This window comes from Triturus cristatus, chromosome 2_1, assembly GCF_964204655.1.
Source record: "Triturus cristatus chromosome 2_1, aTriCri1.1, whole genome shotgun sequence".
NCBI classification, from domain to species: Eukaryota; Metazoa; Chordata; class Amphibia; order Caudata; family Salamandridae; genus Triturus; species Triturus cristatus.
The window spans coordinates 601695761-601719289 of record NC_140581.1 but is presented as its reverse complement, the minus strand read 5'-3'; the positions used below and the strand labels follow the sequence as shown (position 1 = coordinate 601719289).

Genomic DNA, 23529 nt, shown 5'->3' with positions numbered 1-23529 from the left:
ATTGCACGTCAAGCTGTCAGGAGCTTGAGGGATTGCTCCCTCAAGGCCTTTGGGCGCGTGGAGTGGCAATCGGAGCAGGCCTTTGAGTCGAGGGGCGCTTGAGGCACCAAAGGCAAACAAGGTGCGGGTCCGTCAACAACATCGAACGGTGACAGGCGTCGCAGGGCTTGAAACCAGCCTTCTTCGATGAGATTCCTACCTCACAAGGAGGAATAAAACTCAAAAGACCGTGGCAACACATTGAAAAAAGTTAGTCAGAAAGTGACTAAGGATAAGCTCTTCCCAGGTCTGCGCCGACTGGAACAGAAAGAAAAGAACTGACATCAGTGAGCTGTCCCTATATAGGCACAGCACACGTCATTTCCGGTGCAGACGGCGCCAACGATGACACATGGATCCGAACGACGCCACCTAATGGTGCACTGGGGTACCGCTCCCAAAAACATTTCCAGATCTAGTCTGACACCTGGGGATAACTCTATGGTAAGGAGTTTGTGGCTAAACGTCTCTATCAGATTGGAGAGTTTAAGAATGGGATAACTCTGTTTCCTTGACCAGAAACACTTCCACTATTCAAAAAGCTAGGAGAGTCACTGGCAGTATGCAGACCATATTTTTCAGACCCAATACAAGTTGTGTGTGACCGGCTGATAGTTGAACACACTGTGGAGTCCATGAATATGGGACTTGAAGCTTCATTACTTCCTTGACTCAACAAATTAGTTATGAAACCTTTTAACACAAATGTTGGAGTGTCTTGCATGGTATGGAGATCATCTCAAGCCACAAAGCTCCAATGTGGTATTAGCTGGTCTGCTGTTACTTACAGTTTTACCTTGGCAGAGTGGGACTTCTGACTGAGATGAGTGGTTGGCTTGCTAAAGGGCTGCTAGCCTCCTGGCAGAAGATAAAGCTGTTTCCCGTGTGAAGGGTAGAAGAACACTTCTTGAGCATCTCCTCTTGCCTTTACACTGCACTGTCACTTTGCCTTCATGGTGAAATGGTTTCTAGTCCTGTGTAGCATATTTTAAGCAATAGCAAGTGGAACCCTATGTTGGTGTGATTAGGAAACGTTTGCTGGTCTCACACAAATATTTCTTCTCCTTGTGGTTTTTGCAAGCTGGATTGACCTTATCCTTCAAGTAAGAACTGTGACGAGGACAAGGGGAAAATGGGTAATGCTCAGATTATGTATTGGTAAGCAAGCTTGCATTGATATCAGCCCAATGCAGGATTGATAGTTCTCAAAATGATTAATGGATTGTTAACCACAGTTATTTATGTGTGAGGTGAACAAATTAGCAAATGTATTACATTCTTGGAGGTCAGATACACCTTATGAAGGACGAGGACGATGAAAAGTAAGACTAAGAGCAATGAGGATCACAGGCAAGTAACTGATGTATTTTCGGCTAGCATCCTGTTAATAAACAGTGTATGCAGAAACGTGCAACTACAATACAGGGGTAGATGGCTTAAATCAGGAAAGGAGAATCCTCTTATTGAAGCATTTATGCGAAAACTCTTTATTGAGCACAAGACTTGATGCAGCACTTACTTGGGCAGGGGCTGGTGGAGACTTCACGGTGGAAGCTGCGCAGCGGGGAGCAACTTCTTTAGAAGGAGTGCCTTTAGATTTTGCTGTATCCTGAAATAAAAAGAAGCATTTTAACAAAGCGGCAACATGCATCTTTGTTTTGTTGTATCATGTGGAACTGTTGCCAATTAACCATGGAATGGATTTTTCACAAAAAAGGACTTTGAAGCTCAGATTCAAAGCTTTATAGTAACTGAGCTTTGGTTGTCCCTGTGCATACCTTAGTAACAGCTGTTAGTGACTTTGCTAAGCGCCTCTCCCCCAGATGCAAAAGGGTGGTGTTTTTAGGAAGCAAATGATGTCAAGACAAACAACTCACCCAAACGTTTCTGAAAAAAATTGTTCAAGAACCAGCAATTTACAGTTCAGTAATAATGAAAGCACCTGAAGAAAATAGGTCATACTCGAGATCATAAGGTGTTCGTTCAGTCGCGTGGCTAAGACTCACTAATCTAAAATGTACATTAGCTATATTTGCACATAAAAATCCGATCTCTCAGAACAAAGTCTGTGACTGTTAATTGTGGTGTTCTGCAGTCTCTCGCCGAGCAAACCACTCTGTGAGCACGAGTAAATACAAACTATAGATAGAAGAGTGACCGTGTTGGACAATTCTTGTGGCATTACTGATCCTGTCAGTAATGCCAATTGCTTCGATTTACCATTGCCTGTAGGTAAGGTAGACGTCAATGGTATTGTATTATTAACAAATGTACCTGTATATAATAAGGCTGCAGAAGGTCACCAAACACACTCAGCACGAGGCTGCACATTGAATTTTGTGCAGTCACAATTCAAAAGTGATGCTTTGTAGGGTGGTTAAGGGAATTTCGTCTGTAGAGTAGGTCAATTGGACGGTTTTGAATTCTACGACTCTCTGCTTTTTATATAACCATCACCACGGTTCCACATCACTTACTATATGAGATGTGGTACCCAGGTCAAAACTTCCCTGGTGGGTCCTGGAGACCCCTTATGGAAGCTGAATCAGCTCAGTGTTGCTTTCAAATATCGTCACGTAGCAAGTTTTGAGAAAGGAAGGTACTGCTTAAATTTCTCAAAATAGCAATTTTCACACCACTCAGTCGTAGTCTTCCTATTTATAACAAGCCTTAGGGCCCTCACTCTGAAAACCTCCATCTCCAGCTTTCTTTTTAGGTCTCGGCTAGCGAAGGCTGCGCTTGCGCAGTCTCGCTTGCGAGATTTAATGTTTTTCAGTAGTGGGGCTTGAACCCGCCCCTCTTCTCCATTGGCTGGCTTCCTAAACGGAGGCCAGCCATTGGAGGAGAGGGGCGTCTGTCCATTTAAGCCCCGTCTTTTCTGGATTCGGGGGGGGGGCGTGTTTTTTAGTTTCTTTCTCTCCTCTGGAATGTAAACATTCCAGCCAATGGGAAGAGCAGAGAAAGAAACACACGCCCCCAAATCCGAAAATGACGCTGCGTTTCTCCAAGGCATTTCTGCTTGACCTCGGAGAAAGATGGTTACAAAGTCGGCGAGCTCCTGCGGGGTCCTGGGGTCGGTGTCAGCCATGCCGCTGTCGGTGTCTCCGAGCGCACTTATTTAGGTAAAATTAAAAAAAGAGAGAAGCCCGGGACAGTAAACACGCCTCGCGTGGCCCAATGTTGATCGATGTATGCACATACCTGGCGCACATGACAACGGCGTGGCACGCATGATATAAAATTGGACGGTAGATCCTTCTCAGTGGCATTTCACAAATAGTGTGTAAATGATTTGGCGTATGTGATATAAAATCGTATGGAACAATCTTCAATCAGGATAAGGGAAAGCATGATAAATATTGACAAGGCACGGCCCACAGGTGAGGTAAAATGATGGCACAACCTACAGCTACAGAAAGAAAAGAATGACAGACGTGATAAACAATGACGTGGCTCAGGTGATGTAACAGCGTGCACAACCTTCGTCAAGGTAGATAAACGCAATACCAAACGATAAACAGTGACGTGGCACTGCGTGCACAGCCTTCGTCAAAGTATATACACACATATCGCGCACGATAACAGTGACGTGGCACAGCGTGCACGGCCTCCGTCAAGTTATATACACGCACATCGCGCGCGATAAGTGACGGGACACGGGTGCTATAAAATGGCACAACCCTCACTAAGGCATAGCAGGGCATGGCTCGGTTCCACTCCGTGCTGCTGCCTCCAAGCCACGGGAGGCCTCACCAGGGCAGTGCCAAGGCCTACACGGTGACTTAACATTACAACAAGTGCTGTGCCCGCGGGGTGCAGGGGACAGCGTCCACCATTGTTATGGTGCTCTCTGCGCTGTTCCCCAGCGTGACAAGGGCGCCGCGGCCTTAGAACAACCAAAGTCCAAATCCTGCGAGGTATGTTAATCTCACACAAATCCCTCGAGCGGCGGCCCGGGCTGTGTACACCCCGCTCTGCTATCCCGCCCTGCACTGTGCAGGACTAGCAGCAACGGGCGAGTGATGGGAGAGCCCAGTGCCAGTGAGTCCTGTGCACTGCCGCAGTGACTGACGCTGACACCGTGCACCCTCAGGCCTGGTCGCTCCTCTGTCATTCATGCAGCGTCCCATAGAGTGAAAGCTGAGATCTGACCCCATACATCATAGTCTGGGGCGCACTCAACTCAGCAGCAGACGCCGTGTGAAGGCAGGCACTTTCAGCGATGTTCACCACTCTGTCACCCCGGAGACACTTCACTTTAAACCAAAGCCAGAGAGAAAGCTCAGTGAGCTGAACGGTCGCCGCTGTCACAGTACAATTTACCTCCGGTCGTGAGTTCGAACCCCACCTAAAACAGAAACAGTCTTACCGTACATCGTTACACTGAGTCACCTAGCTTAGGAAACAATAACTTCTGTGGTTATAGTGCATAGAAATGGCATACGTTCGGTATTTAGCACTACATTCAAAAGAAGGTGCTATTAACATGCTTTATGGAGCTTGCGGGGCACTGAGTAGAGTGGCATTGGACATCCACATTTAAATAAAAATTGTACTGCAAAAATTATATTTGATTCCTGAGTGAAAACTTGATATGGCCCATTTCGTCAACTGATGCAGCTACTTTGGGACCAATTGCTCAGAGGGCACCAAAGACAGGTTGAAAACAGGGCTCTGTAATTGCCAATATAACAAGCATTGAAAATGCAATAGATCTCGCCATTTATTAAGTTAAAGCCATTTGCTTTGCTGTACAATACCATTAGCAAAGCAAATGGCTTTAACTTGATCAAAGGTGAGACCTTGGTGGCTCTGTCTGTGTGTGGGTTGCTCTATGTGAATAGCTCTGTGTAGGTGGCTTTGTGTGGGTGGCTATGTGTGTGTGGGTGGCTTTGTGTGTGTGGCTCTGTGTGTGGGTGCAAATGCAATAGGTCTCGCATTTGAGAGAGATTAAGCTATTGACATTGTAAATAACCATGCCGTTTCTTTAAATGTTTTTAAAACAAAAACAAAAATAATGTCATGAGCAATGCCAATAGCTCTAACTTTAACAATGCCGAGACCATTGCATTGTAAATGCTTGTTAGTTCTATGCTGTAGAAGTTGTTGAAAGGGGGCATGGCCCAATCTTTCACATATTCGAATCAGATAAGTCTCGTGCTTTTTTTTTTTTTTTTTTTAACTATTTTAAACAGTAAGTACGGGTGCCTGTCTTTAGGGTGCTCCCACATCTCAAGTCATAAGGACTGATGATTGATGGGACGGATGTATGGAACAAAAACCAGCACCACCTATTGGTGTAGGACAAATCTTAGCGTAGGACACAGAGGCCATCTCCCCTGATTACTCCTGCTGAGGGGCACAAGGTGTTTCTTGCTAGGTTTATATGTAGTTTTATGTAGCGTGAACTAAACCCTTCAGGGCTGTAAAGCGCTTTGCAAAGTCAGAGACTGATATTACAAGGATGAGGCCAGCTATGTTACAGTCTCTCACAGTGAGACCTCCTTTATTGGCTTCAGTGTCATTCTTATTATTTCTGGAAGTGCCTTTGAAAGAGCAGCACTCTAAGCTGTTTATTGCACTTTCTTGGCAACATAAGAGGCATTGGTTCTTAGGGTAGGCAGACCGGAGTTCTATACTTTAGGAGGGCAATCTGAGAAGGGTTGATTTAGAGTACTTGGGATTTTTTTTTGAAGGACAGAGTTTCATGATGGAGAGAGTCAGCACTTAGAAGTACCCAGGATGTGCCCGAGATAAGAAGCCTATAGGCAGACAGTTTGCTGCCCCTTCAGGGTGGGTCTTTTGTAGAATACAGGCACATCGGACTAAACATCTAGGACCAGATGTATGAAGGCCCCGTTTTGTGATTCCTAATTTAGAATCCTTGCGATTTGCAATAGGAAATCGCAAAACGGCATGCATGAAAGTGTTCTGAACACTTTCTGCGATTCCAATGTGATCGCAATTGAATGGTAATGAGGTAGGTCACAATTTGCGATCCCCTAGGAATCGCAAAAATCACAGGGATGATGGCCTTCAGGGGTCAGCAGACCACCATGTCCATGACTACTTTCAAATAAAGCAATTTTTTTTGTAAAGCAGCCCATTTCCCTTAAAGGAAAACGGGATGCTTTACAACAAAAAATTTAAGTTTTCCTTTAATTTTTTAAGAGTAGGCAGTGGTATGGGACCACTGCCTTCCTTCAATAAATGCTTTTACTAAAATTCATAAAGGGGAAGGGGTCCTTGGGGCCCCCTTCCCATTTGCGAATGTGTTACCACCTACTTAAAGTAGGTGGTAAAATGTGAATGATTTGCAAGCTCATTTCGGTCACAAAACATTCCCACATACCGATGCGAGTTGGTATTAGGAAGGGATGCCCTAAACACGCTCCTTCCTAGTAGCGAATCGCAAACCCATTTTGCGATTCGATACAGGTTACCAAATTGCAAAATTGGGGTTGTTCCATCTGAGAAGCATTTTTAGCGTTGGCAGGCAAAAATGCTTGATGCATGTGCCCCTTAGCCTCTTAGGCGAGCCAGTTTAGAGTGACCAGAATGGGTGTGATGTGGTCTGATCTTCTGGAGTCTATCAGCTGTGCTGCTGTATTGAGGGCTACTCGAAGGAGCCCTATGGATTCTTCCATACTCTAGATTAGAGGGGACTAATGATTGTACTGTTTTTAACTCTTCCTTTGGAATTAGGGGCTCGATTTTCCCCAGAGGTGACTGATTTGGTGAAGGGAACTCTTAGTTATAAACATTAATTTACACTTGGAGGTCAAAGTTCTTTTTCAGCTTGAAGCCCAGCAATATTAAAGATTCATCAATGGATGGTTTGCAATCTACTGTGTTTAAAAAGTCACAATATGCATGTCAAATGTCACAGCAGTCAAGCACGGAATGGCTGGGTATGGTTCATGATAAATTATTTTTCGTGAGCATTAAGTTTACTAGCAGCAGCAGAGAAGGGTGGTTATTTGATTCTTTAATCTATAGCAGGAGGTAAAGTCCGGATCTGCACTATTGATATCTGTGGTCCTAATGACAGAAATAAGAGTGGCAGGGTTGCAAGGGGTCTACGGTATATGTGTTTGCAAGAGACTCACATATCCTGGGAGAAGCGGAGTGGTTGAAAAATCTAGGTTCATCAATATTGGCATGCACCTGTCAAGGATCAATCGCAAGAGGGGTTGCAGTTTTAGCCAACTAATTGATAGGTCACCGCAAATGAGTTAAAGAGGATAAATTTGGCCTGTGGGCTATTACAGAATGTGCGGTAGGGGGAGGGGGTGCCTAGTTCACAATTTGTTCTATATATGGCTCTAATATTGATAAAACTGAGGTGTTGGATTGGAACACAGAGCTGGCTTTATGGCCGGGCCCCCTAATTCTTTGTGGAGATTTAAATATTCATGTAGATATACAGGATAATCTTAAGAGGAATCAACCCTATATAGGAAAAAAGCCAGGTGTTTATAAAGCACTTCATCGCCTGGTGATGAACCATGGTTAGACGTAAGGCCCCTGAACCAGGCAATACATTTTATTCTGCCCCGCATTGCAAACTGGTATGACTAGATTTTTTTTTTTTTTTAACTTCGGAAAAAAACGTTCGGATACCTTGGGGCGGAGTTTGTGCAATTTTTTTTAATTTTTTTTTTAAATCAAGCATGTATATGTCAACTAGATGAATGCGGGAAAGCGGGGAATGAGCATCCGCGGTAAGCATGAACAAGTAAGCACATCGACGGCACCACATTAGGAGTTAGCGCAATGCCATGTTTTTTTTTTTTTTTTTTTTTTAAATAAAGCACATACATCACAGTAAATATCAAAGCTCCCTGCTCCCGCTATAAGAGAAGCCAAAAAAGTGCTCTGATACTTTGGGGCAGAGTTTTTCCAATGTTATTTACTTATTTTTTTAAATGAAGCACATGAATGAAAAATACATGAATGTGGGAAAGCCTTGCAGGGATAATGAGTGCCCGCTGTAGCGTGAACAAACAAATAAGCAAAAAAAGCTCATCAACTACACCACGTGAAATGAAAGCCTTTCTGGGCCACGGTAGCCACCATTCCAAACGGCTAACATAAACAAGCCTAGAGAAGAAAGAGTGCGCCAGCGAAGACATACAGAAAAAAAGAGTAGGAGGAAATGTACCAGGGGCAGTCCCCTACAAAAGTTAAAACACACCCAAAGGTGGGACAACGAGCAATATTTCCCTAATGAAAAAAAAGCTATTTTGACAGGCACAGGAAGGAACAAATGGAAAGCGGCGGGCGTGGTCTAAGCCCGCAGAGTAATACAGCATGCCTCGCAGCGCACGTGCACTGCTAGGCTCGACCTAAGAAGGTAGCACCTGAAAGGATACAGCAGAAGGACACAAGCAACGGTTCATGCTCCAGGGGAGGGCAAACACCAGATGAGGAAGGAAAGCCCACGGAAGCTGACAAATAAAAAGCAAGCAAACAGTGACAGTAGAGTGCCCTACTAGTAAGCAAAATGCTGGCTCTAAGCCCACTGTAAAACAATGATATATTTCAAAACAGACAGTGCATGAGTGCTGGCATAGGTTTAACCTAAAATGGGAGGATGTCGGGGTGAGAGGATGTAGAAGGAGACAGAACAAAAGAGAAACATGAAAAGGACAAAAAAGAAATAACCCAGGATCATTCATTATCTCTACAAGAGCAAATCAATCAGAAAAATTTGCACCTTATATAATCCTGCCCGGAACTACTTCAGACATATAATTACCATCACTGAAACAGCTAATATTAACCCAAGCTGATAAAATCCTATTGCCACTCTCATTTATCATGTACTCTCTCCCAGCATCGTTCTCATTAATCTGAATTTCAACTTAACTCACATGTTCAGTAGGTGACCGATTCTACAGAACTCCACAATAGAGTCACTACAGTAGGGAATGCTATATAAATAGGCTGTAGTCTGGAATATCGATTTAGCACAATATCGTTGCCAAAATATGAGGGACCAAAATATTGAGGAGATAGGCATATATTTGGAAGTATTAATTCTATATTCCCAACTCCACATCTACATAGCTTGCGGATGTATATCTCATTCAGGTGAGTAAGTGTAATTTTATTTTATTTTATCGTGTTTCAAAAAGGCCAATTAGAGTAATGATGGTATCACACATAATTGGCAAAGTCAGATGGATATGCAGTTCCTAAACAGTAAATTTAATTTGATTATGTTAATTGTCTCTACACTACAGGTCATCACCAAAATAGATTTTTAAGTTGATGCCCAGAGAGGTATGTGTGATTGGGAGTAGATATAGGAATCTATACTTTTAAACTCCAGTCACTACGTAGATTAGGTGACACTGGTCCTGAAGAAAAGCTGCTTGATCTATAGGACTAATTTTGGCTTGAAACATGTCGATCTATAGCTATCTTAGATAAATTCTAGTAGATAGCGTCACGCCATTTAATATAGGCAGGAGGATTCAGTCATTAAAATTATCCTGAAGAGTACCCCTGTCCTACTTTAAACCTCACACTTGCACCTATACACCTAATACACCAATCTACATTTAGACCCACACTTCACCAAACGGCCTATGAAAAGAACTCCGGTAAAGAGTCCCTATTGAGGGTGCCCGTCAGGCATTGCAGTGCCGACCCAACATGAAGCAAAAGCTGAATGATGAAGCATGATACCTATCTAGGAGTGTGAGGGCATTTGTTCCTACAGAGTTGTGCTCCCAGCGGACTTTGTGGAACTAGACCGACCTAAGTAGATAAACACATCTTATTAGGAACTGTATACCCTTCTGACTTTGACTGGTTACCTGGAGAATGTATGCTGGACCTTTGTGCGCTCTGAGTCCCTCCCTCTTGTTACATATGGCACAGAATGGCCTTGAGTTTGCTCATGATGGTATCAGACTGGCAGTGACATTGTCCCATTTTCACCCTAGTAGATGTTTAATGAGATCAAGGTGACAAGAGTACAAAGCACCACTCTATCCCACTACTTCGTAATCATTGAAATTTGCAAAGACCTTTCTATTTTGACTTACACTGGGCACAGCACATTTATAGAGCTGAATCAATGAAAATCTATTCTGTTGTGTAACAAGTAACAACCACTGTGTAACAAGTACCCTACCACTAGGATTTTAATATAAGTTTGAACAATTCAGCTCAGTCTTGACTTGTGTCATGCACAGCTATACTGTTAGACCTGGCACTATTGGCGTGGGTCTACCTTCCATTCTTCGCTGTTGTCTCCTCTGTTTTTGCTGGTAATAGATGCTCTGGGCGCTGTGCCACTGCCATTCAGTGCCACAGCGCGAATGCTCCCTGTGTAAATATGACATGTGAATTAGTATATCCAGGATTGGCTTATTTGGTTCATCTGTTAGTCCCTAGTAGCATGGCCTGTGTGTGCCCAGGGCTGGTAAACCAAATGCTGCTGGTGGGCCTGCAGCGCTGGTTTGCCCCACCCACAGAAGCAGCTTGTAAATTGTGTCTCAGACCTGCCACTGCAGTGTCTGTGTGCAGCCTAGAACTGCCATCTTGGCTGTGAAGTGCACCCACTTCCCAGCCCCTGAACCTTCCCTTGGCCTCATGTAAGCCACCCCTATGGTAGGGTGCATTGTATGTGTAAGGTAGGACATGCTCTGGTGTGTGTAGCATGTCCTGGTAGTGAATTACACCCAATTTCGTTTTTCACTACTGTAAGGCTACCTGTTCTCCATAGGCCAGAATGGGAGGTTTGACTATTACATTCTATAGTCCTAACTGACCCAAAGAATATGGTAGAAAAACGAATTTAGTATGCCTGAGCTCAGAATATTAAAATACATCTTTTAGTGAAGTTTATTTTTATATTCTGTGTTTGAAAATACCACGTTTAGAAAGTTGGTATTTTCTTGCCTAAGCCTTCCAGTGTGCTCTGCTGTTATGTGTATTGGCTGTCTGGTTTTGGAGGGACAGGCAGGCTGAGTCAAACCTGGGCTGAATAGAGAGATCTGCATTGGAGTATGGGGAAGGGTAGCTCCTGGACCTGAATAGGGCTGTGCCTGGCAAGGTGAATGCTGGCTCCACCTCCCACTGTGCATCTGATGGCAGACACCCTCTTTCTGAAAGGAAGGATGCAGCCTGGTAAACAAAGGGCTCCAGGACTGGGCAGAACTGGTTCTGGCTGGGTTCAGTGACTTGTAGCTTCTGAGAACAAAGACTTTTGGGGTATAAATATCTGTGCTGAAACCCCTACAATTGGTATTGCTCCTGGACAACAAGAAGAACCTCTGTCCGTGTAACTGAAGGAATCAGAAGGAGGTGACTGTCCTTGTGCTTGTGTGCTTGGATTGGCCTGCAGTGGTTACTACTGGACTTGGAAGAAGAGGAAAAGGACTTTGAAAAGAACTTTTATTTCAACTTGCTAAAGCAATCACCCAAGGGCTAGAAGAGAGCTAGCCTCCTGCTGGAGTCTCAGTGACATCAGACTCCATCACCGCCTCCTGTTTCCTCCCAGCGAGGATTTCTATCTGCAGGTGAGGCTTCTGTGAGTTCCAGGGCCTCTAGTTCTACTACAGAGAAGAGAGTGCTGAAAATCGTCGCTGACGCCCGTTTGCGAGCCGCCGCAGCTGAAGAGCGTAAGAAAAATCATCGCACTGCTGCCGCTGAGTGCTCGCTACCGGAGATCATCGCATCACACGTTTGCGGACTGCCAAATGCTCGCTAACCTCAAGGTTATTGCATCGCACTTTTGCGGGCCTCCAAGTGCTCGTTAACCAAAGCTCATCACATCGAGTTCATGACTTCACGACATCACAGAGCGGACGCCGGGCGTCTGCCATTTTTGTCGCATCGCATCAGGATCGTCGCTCCCTCGTGGAGCGCCATTTCTTTTCATCGCAACAAGATCGCACACGCAACAGGCTCGGCACTTCATCCTCCCTTGCGGCAAGGATTTCAACGCATCACCGGCTTAGCGTGGAGAAGTTTGTCGCTTTTCGTGCACACAGTTCAGCGCATCATCCTCCCTTGCGGCAAGGATTCAAAGCATCGCTGGTCATACGTGAGGAAAATCATCGCTACAGCTCCTTAGCGACATTTTGGTTGCTTTGCTACAGAATCCAGGTATTTTGTGAGTAAAAGGGTCGCAGAGACCACTGCCTTGAACTGAACTCCTCCTTGCACTTTTTGAACTATTTTTGCAGAATTTCAAGAATAACCCCATTTTACAGGATTGTGGCTATTTACCGTTATTGGTCTTGTGTAAAGTCTATATATAAAGATACTTATTTTTCTATAATTACGTGCGTGGTGTCCCTTTATAGTGTTTTTCACTGTGTTACTGTGTATGGTCATAAATGCTTCACACACTGCCACTGAGATAAGCCTAACTGCTCATGTTACGTTACCACAGGGTTGAGCAGGGGTTATCAAAGGGTGTGGCCCGCTTACTCTGACTTAGGAAGAAGGGTCCCTACTTGGACAGTGGCCAGCCATTGCCAACTGGAGACCCTCCATTTCTAACAAATACCATAAGTTAGACATCTAGACCTCTACAAAACACACATATTGAACTACATCATGAACTGGTTTCCCAGTACGGAGACATCAATAAAGACCTGGCAAAGTACCTCAATCCTGGCTCGAAATGATCATTTTTACCAAAGTAACTAGATATCCACAAAACTCTTGGGGTCACCTCTAAACTGAATTTCAGAGCATCATGCTATAACAAAACGTAATGTCGGATTATGGTGGTTTGGAACAGTGGCATATTTAAAACACTCAGTAAACACAAACAACGCAAGTTGGGGTATTTACCAGGAGTTTTTTTTCTTCTGGAAAATGAGATATTGGATGCAGAAATTGTGGCTTCCACCACAAATTTTGCATGTATCGGTATTTACAACATGTTTTTCGCCAGTTATTTTCAGAAGGTTCGAACTGTCGAAGTTTATCAGAAGAATACTTAGGGGTGAGTTGGTGCAAATGTCAGAATTTCCATCCTATGCAAACAAGACATTGCACTGGGTTTGGAATATACCACCTCACTCTGGATCAGTCCCTGGGACATCCACAAGATGTTTACAAAGCTCATTGGTCTTGATTGTTATCATTCATTAGTATGTCCATACTGAGACATACACAGAACTCTCAGAACCCACCTCAATACCTATTAGAAGTATGCACGGCTATCCTCATTCACAATGACACTTTCAGAGAGCTCTCACAAAGCACCACTTTAAACTTGTAATATCTGCTTCAATATCAATTCTGGGAAAACCAGTGCACTTTTAAAGTTCATCTGAGTTAACATATGTTAGTAGTGAGTTCATGCAAGTTTGATTTCAGTTCAAGTAGTTTAAGGGCCAAACACATCTGCTGCATTCCGGTCTGAAAGCTTCAAACCCTGGATTGGCCTACCCAGTCTTTCATCCTTTAGAGGTCAATATGATGAGAGCCATTGTGTTCTGTCAAAAAACCTTCAGTTTCAAATTGCCTCAAAATGAGATACTTTTGATGTGCCACAGAATTCGGTTTCTTTAGTATACAATTGCTTATATAAAAAACAACTATACAGCAGGTAATAAAAGAAAGTTCAAACCTATTCAAGTATCTAAGCCTCTTTCTGTTCCCAGGGCCATCCTCACAGACACTCAAAGCACATACAAACCCATCAGAGCATCCAAATGCTGAACACAGCCCACTGATGGAAAGTATTTAGAAAATAAGCAGTTTTCATATTTTCCTGCACAGGGATTTAAACCCCACCATATGATCTGGGATGACGTTCTACAAAGCAGTAGTTTAGCAATGCAAAAGACTGGCTGCCAGCCTCAGATCTACAATTCAGTTCAGAGAGCTAAAAAAGCATCACAGGGCATAATTTCGGACATTCTTTCAGGTTGCTAGGAGTCACCCCGTAAGCTGTCCTGTGAACAATGTGTGTACATTATGCACAATGCAGTCAATGGCAGAGGGCAAAAAGGAACTATTTCAAACTCACAAACATATGATACCGACTGGCACCACTCTTAATAATTCTTTCTTATAGAAAGACCAGAGTTACTACGAACCATTTGCAGTACAGAGGAAGGTTAAGAGTAGTTTTGCCCACTGTGATCCAACAAATAATCCAAATACTGTCATTTCCTGGCCACAGGTTCTCAAATCAAGAAATTGCTAAATCGGCATAAAATGTTTGAAAAAAACACCCCTATAATCTGGGAGAACCACATCCCCTACGAAAATTAACACCCATGTGCCTTTCTCAAACAAACACATATCAGTATGATCAGTATAAATCCCAATGAGTGTCCATACCTCAAAATCTAAACAGATATACGTAATAACCCACTATTCACACACACACACACACACACACACACACACACACCATATTAAAAAGAAGCAAGCACAACATCTGAGGGTTTTAGTGATGTTCAATGTCTATGCGGGAGAGAACAGACTGCATCGGCACAACAGGGGCGCAAGAAGAGGAATCCAAGATGGAACAAAGTGTATCACCTGCCCACAGGTATTCAACTTTCAACCCTTCTTTCTACTTTTTCAGATTGCATCCTACCAGAAAATTAAAAAAACTGCATGAAAACAAAATGATTTATAGTCAGGGATCATTCTCTCTCTTGCCTACCTATATGAATAATACTCTCTAAAAATCCATCCTCTGGATGCATTAGTGCCTCTAAGTCTACCCTTAAACATTCCTGGTGCCAAACACTGTTTTAAGTTCAGTAAAATAACCATGCCACTCATTACAAAACATATTTTCCTTTGGAGTAACTTTTCCTGCAACACAAAAACCTATCGACTCATCCTGCTCCCATAACTCAACAATTCCTCATTCTGTTTAACCTCTCTTTGCTATCTCACAGTATTTAACTTCCTCCAACCTATTTTCTCTCCCCTCTTTTTCCACTTACATTAACTCATTGTAATAATTTCACCAAACTCCTCTTACAACATAGTGTATGAAGAGCAAGATCTGCTCGCAATCTTTGTGCCCCTTGGTGGCACCGCCAGGTAGTGATGCTGGCATTTAAAAACATAAGGCTGTCTGTAACCACCTCATATTTTTGTCTACTCTTAACTTCGGCATTTTCCAACAATGCTGGTGCCCACTGCAAGCAAGAGATCTCTCTCATACGCACCGGTATGTTAGAAATCCCCATAGCATTATTTCACAGTAAATCAGCTTTAATCTCCTAACTTCACTCGTAAAAGGGTTCTTTTATTTCCTCAACGCCAAAAATGATACCCTTCACTAAAAAGGTTATTTTGAAACTTCTGCAGTCAAACACCCTTGGGCGACTTGAATGTGACTTGAGTTGATGAACATTGCCACCAACATTTACACATACACAAACACGCATTGACAATGCCTATCAGTCCGGTGTGGGCTGCCAGCACTTTGTCAATATTTCTTTTGTCATGGTATATACTGTTGATGGAAATGTTGGCCTTCGCTAATACAAACCAAAAACATGGACTAAAAAAGGCAAAAATATTTTTTTCTGGTTTCAAAAATCACATTACTTACAATAGTAGTCCCTCGCACTACTTTGTGTGTGGATGTGATGCCTGTGAAAGGGCAGAACACCATCATTCAAAGTGAAGCTGGCCAGCGGCGGTGATGGGCAGACCCACTGCCCCATGCTGGAGTGTGCATGACATAACAGAGCAACAGTAGACTAGATCTGGCTGAAAGCCCCTGAAAGTATGTTTTACATTTATAGTTTTAGTAAAATAAAAACGCCTTGGCTAATGCCAGACCTAAAAAACTGTTCCTAGGAGTACCCTTGGTGTCATGGGTCACATGACAAAACATCAACAATAAATCGATAATAGAATTCCATATGAATAAGGCTCCTGTGTCACCGGGTGCGGCTGCATCAATGGCCAGGGCTCGGTCTGTAGATTCAGCAGGGCTCGTATGTTCATTCGTCTTCTGGGCTGCGGTGCATTATTAATGGGAATGCTACACACGAGGGAACCGGCAGAGGAAGCCGTCTGCTGTGCTCTTTCACAGCGTGAAACTCGAGCCTCTGACGCAGCAGGTTCTGCGGGCTTCAGAAATTAAGGAGATTGGGTTTCTATTCGGGAGCAAAACAGCCAAGACCTGCAGTTAAAATACTCGTGCCTCCCACATACACCGACAAAGCAGTCAAAAGCGAACTACGCCATTATGAGACTCGTCAAATAAGTAATTTCTAGCCAACACGAATATAAGTTTACCTTTGACCACGGAAAGGGGGTGGGAAGGGAGGGAGGAGGGGAGGCAGGGGAACACCTTTCACCCCCTCCCTCCTTTCTGCGTAAAGCCAACGAATGTTTCTGTGCTATGGGAATCTCAGGGGGTGCCTCGCTGTATTCTGCAGTGAGCCGGGGTGTTACACCCCCCTTATACATGTATTATTTCGCAAAATGTTGGGTACAGGAGCTTTTGGTCGGGTCTTGGAAGGTGTCGATCGGATTTCACCTGGGATTGGTAAATACTACCTCAGAGAAAAACACAAACACACATGGGTATTTTACCAAATACTGTTTGATGCGCCCCTCACAATCCGCAATCCTTTCCATTGGCTCCTGCACTCCTTCTCGGATAATAATTAACATGAAATCCCGGCGGGATTGTCTGGAAATCTGAAACTCCGCCCCCCTCCCCCCCCAGGTCTGAATGACCAAGCTACGCCTCTGCAGGGAACCCCCAGCATTTTGTGTCACACCAGTGATTGACCCGCTCAAAATCTCAAGCAAAGCATTTAACGAACCCTCCCAACGCCAGCCGCTCCACACCAGCACCCATCAGTTAAAGCTAACAATGCCCCCAGTGTCCTCCCCCCGCCCTCAGCTGTGCTAGCCTTCGGTGTGCTCTTCCGTACATGCGCCCTGCCCTCAGTTCAGTTGCTGCCATGGAACTCGTAATACACCAAGCATCTCATGCAATAAGCAAGGGTCAAGCATGTCCAAACGGAAATAAGAAGCTTATGACAGGGGCGGTGGGTGAGATTTTAAAGTGGTGGGGCGCAAACGAATTAGCATACAGCACCGTAGCGTGCGAGCGCAGCGAGCGCGCTCGAACCCCAAAAGGGGGGTTTGGGGGGGTCACCCCCCCCAAGAAAAGTTTGAAAAAAAAGAAGAAAAATCGTGCATTTTCAAGCAAATTTGAGAAAGCAGGAAGGTTAATAAAGCAATTGTGAAAGTGCAGTTATTACATTAATAGATGGCATAACATAGGTAGCTGCTTATTGTGATTCTGTGTGAATCACTAGTAGAAAATCACAATTCCTAATGTACAAAAATGTAAAAATTAGTAATAGCGATTTCTAAGGAGGGCGTCATAGTAGACCTACCGCCTTAGCGCCTCAGTGCTTCTCTGGGAGTGGCAGCGCACTCTAGAAGTACAATATAAATGAGGTAGGTCACAATTTGTGACCCATTAGGTAATTCTGCCATCGCAGCTGCCAAGTCTGTGATTGATGTTTAATAGAGCATTTTTTTTTTAAATGCATCCCATTATGTTAACCACAGCGTGCTCCTAAAAATATGTGTTCCGCATTTACATTTGCGAATGGTTATCACGACCCTAAAGGTGTCTGTAAAAATGAATGTTTTGCAGCCATAATTCGGTCACAAACATTCATACATAGCACTGGAGTTTGCATATTTGGTAGGGTCGTCCAAGCACACTGGATCGCTAAACACAAATTGTGATTCGGTAACATGGTATTGTACGTATGGAAAAACATGTTCCGGTTCTGACCCCAAACATGTTTTTGTAGATATGTCTTTAAGTCACCAATGCGTTCTGCTGGAAAAGTATGCACTGCTAGGGGCTGTATTCGCACCATTTAATGACCAACACCATAGTAGCTCATCCAGTTGGTAAAAATGGTGAGCATCCTATATATCTTTATTAAATCACTAATTCATATATTTTGATATATGTCACCCACAGCTAGAAACGTGAGAAAATTACCCATCCGACACACATATTGTTCACAGCTTACAACTCCCATTTTAAGACCAGTAAAAAAAATCACATTCCATACTCTTTACTTTAAATCAAATACATCGTTCATTAAAAAGTAATCTAGCTCTTTTGCAGATAATATAATTGGAGTTTGTATTTTCAGGCTTGCGCCTGCTGCCGTCCACTAGGCACTAGATAAACGCTGGTGTAAAGCAGGGGCATTAAGGGAGAATGAACGAAACGTGTGTCAAGAGGTTGTTTATGTTTCAGAAAGCGCTGAGAAACGTGTACTCAGACTCTCAGTTGTGCGGTGTATGCGGCAGCAGGAAGGTCGCCCCAATGGCGCTGGAATGAAAAGTGGCTTTAATCATGCTCAGGTTGGAGCACAGAGGCCTGCATTCAATGGCACGGTCATGAAGAAGGCGTCAGGGTTAAAAACAAGCTCTCCAGTGATGGAAGGAACAGCGGCCCCAAAGAGTCTGAGAGGGATATAGTCACCTTGGAGTCTGGGAGGGGCCGGAAATAGGGTCCAGGGGGTTCGGGAGGAGAAGGCGTGAATGGTTGCAGGAATTTACAAAACTGTGGACGAGGCATGGAAGATGTGTGTGAGGCTGAGATAAGAGGCGTGGAGGGAAAGGCACTACGGCCTTCATACCGAGTGGCTTGAAGCGGTATCCCTCAGAGGTGTTTACAACTCCAGCCCTTTTCACCTGGCGCAGGTTTACCGGGTCTGCAAACGCCGGATCTGGTAATCCTGGGTGTGGAGACACCACTTCCAAAGCCATGTGCGATGCTATGGGAAGCTGCAATGGCCAGTCTCCTCCACCCTAGAGCTCTGCTCTTACCAACTCTGCCCTCCCCACACCTTAGAACAAAACTCACCTACTCAGCCCTTCCAACACCACACCACTGCCAGCCAAATAGATCACGCAAGCATTTACCACCTCCTTCTCGGAGAGCGGGGGGGTAACATAAAAAACAAAAAACGTACCTGATCCCGATCCCGCGCCACCTCTGTCTGTCTCCAGTTCCTCGGCCGGTCCGGACTAGGATTGCAGGAACAGGTCTGGGCCAGTCAGGAGCAGGAACAACTTCAGACTGCGCGGCAAGTGTCTCACTCGCAGTCGCAGCCAATCCGGACGCTGCATTAGCAGCGCCAGGATTGGCTAGGGCACGAATACGGCCCGCCCCTAATAGACTGGGGAGCTGCGACGGCCTCTCGGGTTCCCTCCCCCCTCCCTCGCTTACTGAGTATGGTAGTGGCTCACAGTGCGCATGTACGGGCTGGTCACAGCCCAAACCCAAACATGCGCACTCGCCGCTATCAGTGACAGTCTGTCACTCAAACTGTGTTGAGTGCTGCCGCAGCCCCGCCCCACTCCTCCCCCTTCAGTGGATTGCCGCGTGCGTGTCCCAGCAGCGCGAGACTGCGGAGTTGTGAAATTGCTTCAAATCATTTGCTTCACTTGCACGAATTTAGGGGGCGATGTGGCTAGTGGGGCTACGCCCCTACGCCCCAATGGACGCACCGCGGCTGGCTTATGACATCAGTCGTAGAAAACATGAATCTAAGTGCACTCTTTAGGTGTATTGGGTGCTGTTTTCATCATTAAAGAGCAGGCTGGGTCATATGAAGGGTAGGCCTGGGTGTGAAATTCCGCTCCACTCGTGGAGTTTTTCCCACTCCGCGGAGTTCTGAAAACTACGCTCGGTGGAGCAGAGGTTTTCCCTCATTCATGCTCGCCAACATCAAGCTGGCGAGCAAGGAAAATCCTACTCCAGATCACCTCCTGGCGAGATTTCTCTACGTGGACAGTTGCAGATGGCTTCTACTGCTCGCGTTGAAAAAACTTACGTTCGCGCTGAGTAAACTGCTGATGGAGAGGAACATCTACTCGAGTGGCAGAAAGCAGCAGTGCCCTCTTGCACTGTGCATGGTGCTGTTCCCGCATGGGACAAACGGCCGGCACTCAAAATCAGCGCGAACGGCACGACGTAACGCACTCCGCCACTTGCGGAACTCTGCGTAGCATGGTGGGGTGCTTTCCTGGTCACTTTGCAGAATGCCGCAAGCCCTAACGAAGAGGCCCGCGCCATTCATTTCATCGGTGACTGCTCAAATGAAGCCAAGCTGTCAGGACGATTCAAGAGTATACAAAAGCACAACATTAACAGAACATCTGTCCGTCCGTCCCAGAGTGGGTCATTTAAACAGCACACTTTTGAATTCTTTCATTGAGACAGAACTCAGAACATGCACCCAGAGCAGCCCAAGTATAAAAATAACAGAAATCATAACATACATTCAATGCAGCTCGAATATGCAATTTGCCATGCGTATGGAATCGCTGTGCCTTTTGGTTGTCCGGGTATGATGCCCCATTTTAGACTGGAAACTGATCATTTTTGTGGATGTGTGTGGTTAGTACATTGGCAGTTGTAAGTTTCTGTGAGTTTCTTTGTGGATGTGCCTGGAGGGCTGTTACAAGTTGTTTGCTTATTTCCTCGGTTGATAGTGATGTCCAATATCAAGCAAATGTATATTGTGGTATTTTGCTAATGGCAGCAAGTACGCTTGGATGCCTTAGTAGCCAGTATGTTGTGCACTATACAAATTATATCCAACTACAACAATAACATTACATGTGAATTATTTATCACAATTAATGTAAATTACATTTTGTGTGAATTATGGATATCTTCCAATAGGAGGTCCGGGATATCAGCTTCTCAGTCCGATTTTCTTCTCACCATCGAATTATCTAACATGCTGTTTTCAATAAACATCCTGTCAGGTAAAAACATGTTGATGTCATGCATAGTAAACGACACATGACATATAAACTATTGTGAACAACAATAAAAAACAAATGGCGAGCTTTAAGTCAGTCCCACATTCATTGTTAGATGACAATCTTGTCTATCTAACTTCCATGCTCCTAACTGGATGGCCTTACTCCATATTATGGTGTTTGTCCCACTCAGGGTCTCAATATGTTTTGACTAATCGAATGTAACATTTCAATGCTGACGTCAGACCTTGCATTGCATATAAGAGACTATTTTATCTCTCTTTGCACTATTTCACCCTTTTATTAAAAAAGTAACCTCTAACACCAGTGCCTGTTTCCACGTATACGCCCTCACGCTCTGTGCACCAGGCCGCCACTTTATTTGTGAGTGGCCATCTCAAGATTGTTTTTTATAATTCCACGATAGCAGCCAGTGCATGGGCTTGAATGAGAGACAGGCACAAATTTATGTATTTCATTATGCTTTATCAAAATCCATTCAAAGTAGGCATCAATAGATGTGGGTGCCAACATGGCAGCCATCTTTGTAGGAATTTTCTTATATTTCAATAGGTGATTTTTTTTTTTAAAGAATTAGAAACTTCTTTCAACTGTGTCGGACAATGGGTTGGCCATAAAAAAGCATTGGCAAAGCCAACTGGCTGCAAAGGAAAGACCTGTTGGATTTTCCAGTGCTTATCATGTCAACCATCACAACACCTCATTACCATTACTCAGTCTTAATACACAGGTTGTGTTATGCATCATCCATTAGAGAAGCAGGGATTGTGTTGCCGTAGATACAGTCAAACTTATTAGGCAAAAGGAAAAGTAATTTCTGTTTTACTGATAATTTTGGGGACGTCTGTTGAACAGGCATATCCGTGGGCTTCCAAATTCAAACTTGATCTAGGAATCTCATTGGCAGAGTATAGTATTGCGTTCCATCAGCCAATTTCCAAAGTCCATTATGGTGGGACTTGTACAGGAGAAAAACTTCTGGTGCCGTGGAGTGTGGGGGGTGGGGGAACTTGCCAAACACCTCACTTTCAGAGGTGGCTGTGACGAACTGCTGAGGGCACCCCCAGGGTTCCTTGTTTTGGAGAGCTCCCCTCACCCCCCATAGCCCTGCCATTGCATGTCTTACATGATGCGTGCAATGGCATGGACTAAGAAATAGGTAAACGCTTTGGAAAGTCACGCCACTTTCCCGAGCAGGGCACCTGCAGCGCAGGGACCCCAAACCTTCAGGGGGAGCACAATGAGGCTAAGACCAATAAATATATGTGCGGTCTTGGAGGCAACAGGCCCCTCATCACATTTTGCAGGGGCCCCCATCATATTTGTGTTACGCCACTGGCTGAGGGGTGGAAAATACCATTTCTCCAAGAAAAAAACTGATGCGGGTAGCCAAGGAGGTTCCTCTGAAGCATACACCCATCCGTAACCCCCTCAACGTACTACTACGCTATGCTTACTCAGCCTCAAAAACTGCAACTTGGTGCCCTCAGTAAGTACTGTGTGTTTAAAGGTGGGGGCATATCAGTAAATAGAGAACGAATTTAAACCGGTGCCACAGGTTGCACTTTCCACTGAAAAATTGATAGACAGGAATGGAAAAAAGCTACTTGAAGACCACGTCCAGTCAGTAAGGGTGTACAGGGTGATGGGCACAATGCTTGGGCAAAGGCCATGCCAAGCACAAACTAGATGATGGCATAATGGGCACACGGCATGGCCAAAGGCAACACCCTGCAGCCAGAGCCTGTAGGGCACGCCCAGCCTTCCAGGGATCTGCAAAACTTGATCTGGGTGTAGAATGTGGCCCAAAGCTACAAATGGTAGCCAGAGCTTGCGGACCATGGCATACCTTTGGCCTCTGAAAACAGGGCGATCAGATTAAGGTCAGTGAACCCCTTCACAGTCTTAGCCTCATCAATTTTCAAAGGTTTTGGACAGGAACGATATCACTTCAAATTTTAAAAAAGAATAGGCAAATATGTTACATATGTCGGTTACTAAATAATCTAAGGACGTCCCGTAGCAAACGTTTTTCAATGGGTATGTTTGTGTCAGTGTCTCTCTTTCTGCCTTCTCTCCCGGTGAGCAACCTACATCCAAGCTATCCTTCAAAAATATTTGGGTAGATATTTTATCCCCAAATTTGCTGCAGGTGTGTGGAGGGAGGGCTGTTTAAGTTACAGAGTTGCAAAATAACTTTCCTGAATTTGCATGTGCAAAACATATTTAAATGTTTACTGTGTTTATAGAATTCATGTCAACCTTAATCCTCGAAATTTGCTTCATGTGAGTGATATGCTCGAAGGCTTGTCAACCAAATGTCAGCAAAATTGCATGATACAGACTGAACCAATGACTAACATCAAAACACAGGAGCATTCAAAAGGAACTAAGGAAACAAAAACAAACAAGTAGAGAGGAAAATGCAAAACAAGAAAAGTGGTGTCAGAAGTAATTCAGAGATGTGGAATAAGGAAATTGAAACTGATTGAAAGGAGGGAATGAAAACATCCCAAATGATAAGTCCAATATATGAAAATACAACAGATGGGGACGACAGAATACAAGAAAATAAAAGACAAAGGGGTAAAAATGAATTGAACACAGCAAGTAAACATAAATCTTACAGAAAGAAGGTGCGTGCGGCATGTCCTACAGTACGCACGCGTACTCTGCCCTACT

At 44.4% G+C, this 23529-nt stretch overlaps 1 protein-coding gene across 23 annotated transcripts in view; it reads right to left on the bottom strand.

The window, feature by feature from the left end:
• The window catches only part of CAST (calpastatin), a 564844-nt gene that overhangs the window by 84529 nt on the left and 456786 nt on the right, over nt 1-23529 (bottom strand). For all 23 annotated transcript variants that reach the window (XM_085632507.1, XM_085632509.1, XM_085632510.1 and 20 more), the window contains one exon: nt 1559-1648. In XM_085632507.1, the coding sequence (XP_085488633.1) occupies nt 1559-1648 (90 nt within the window). The remainder of the gene's footprint in view (nt 1-1558; nt 1649-23529) is intronic.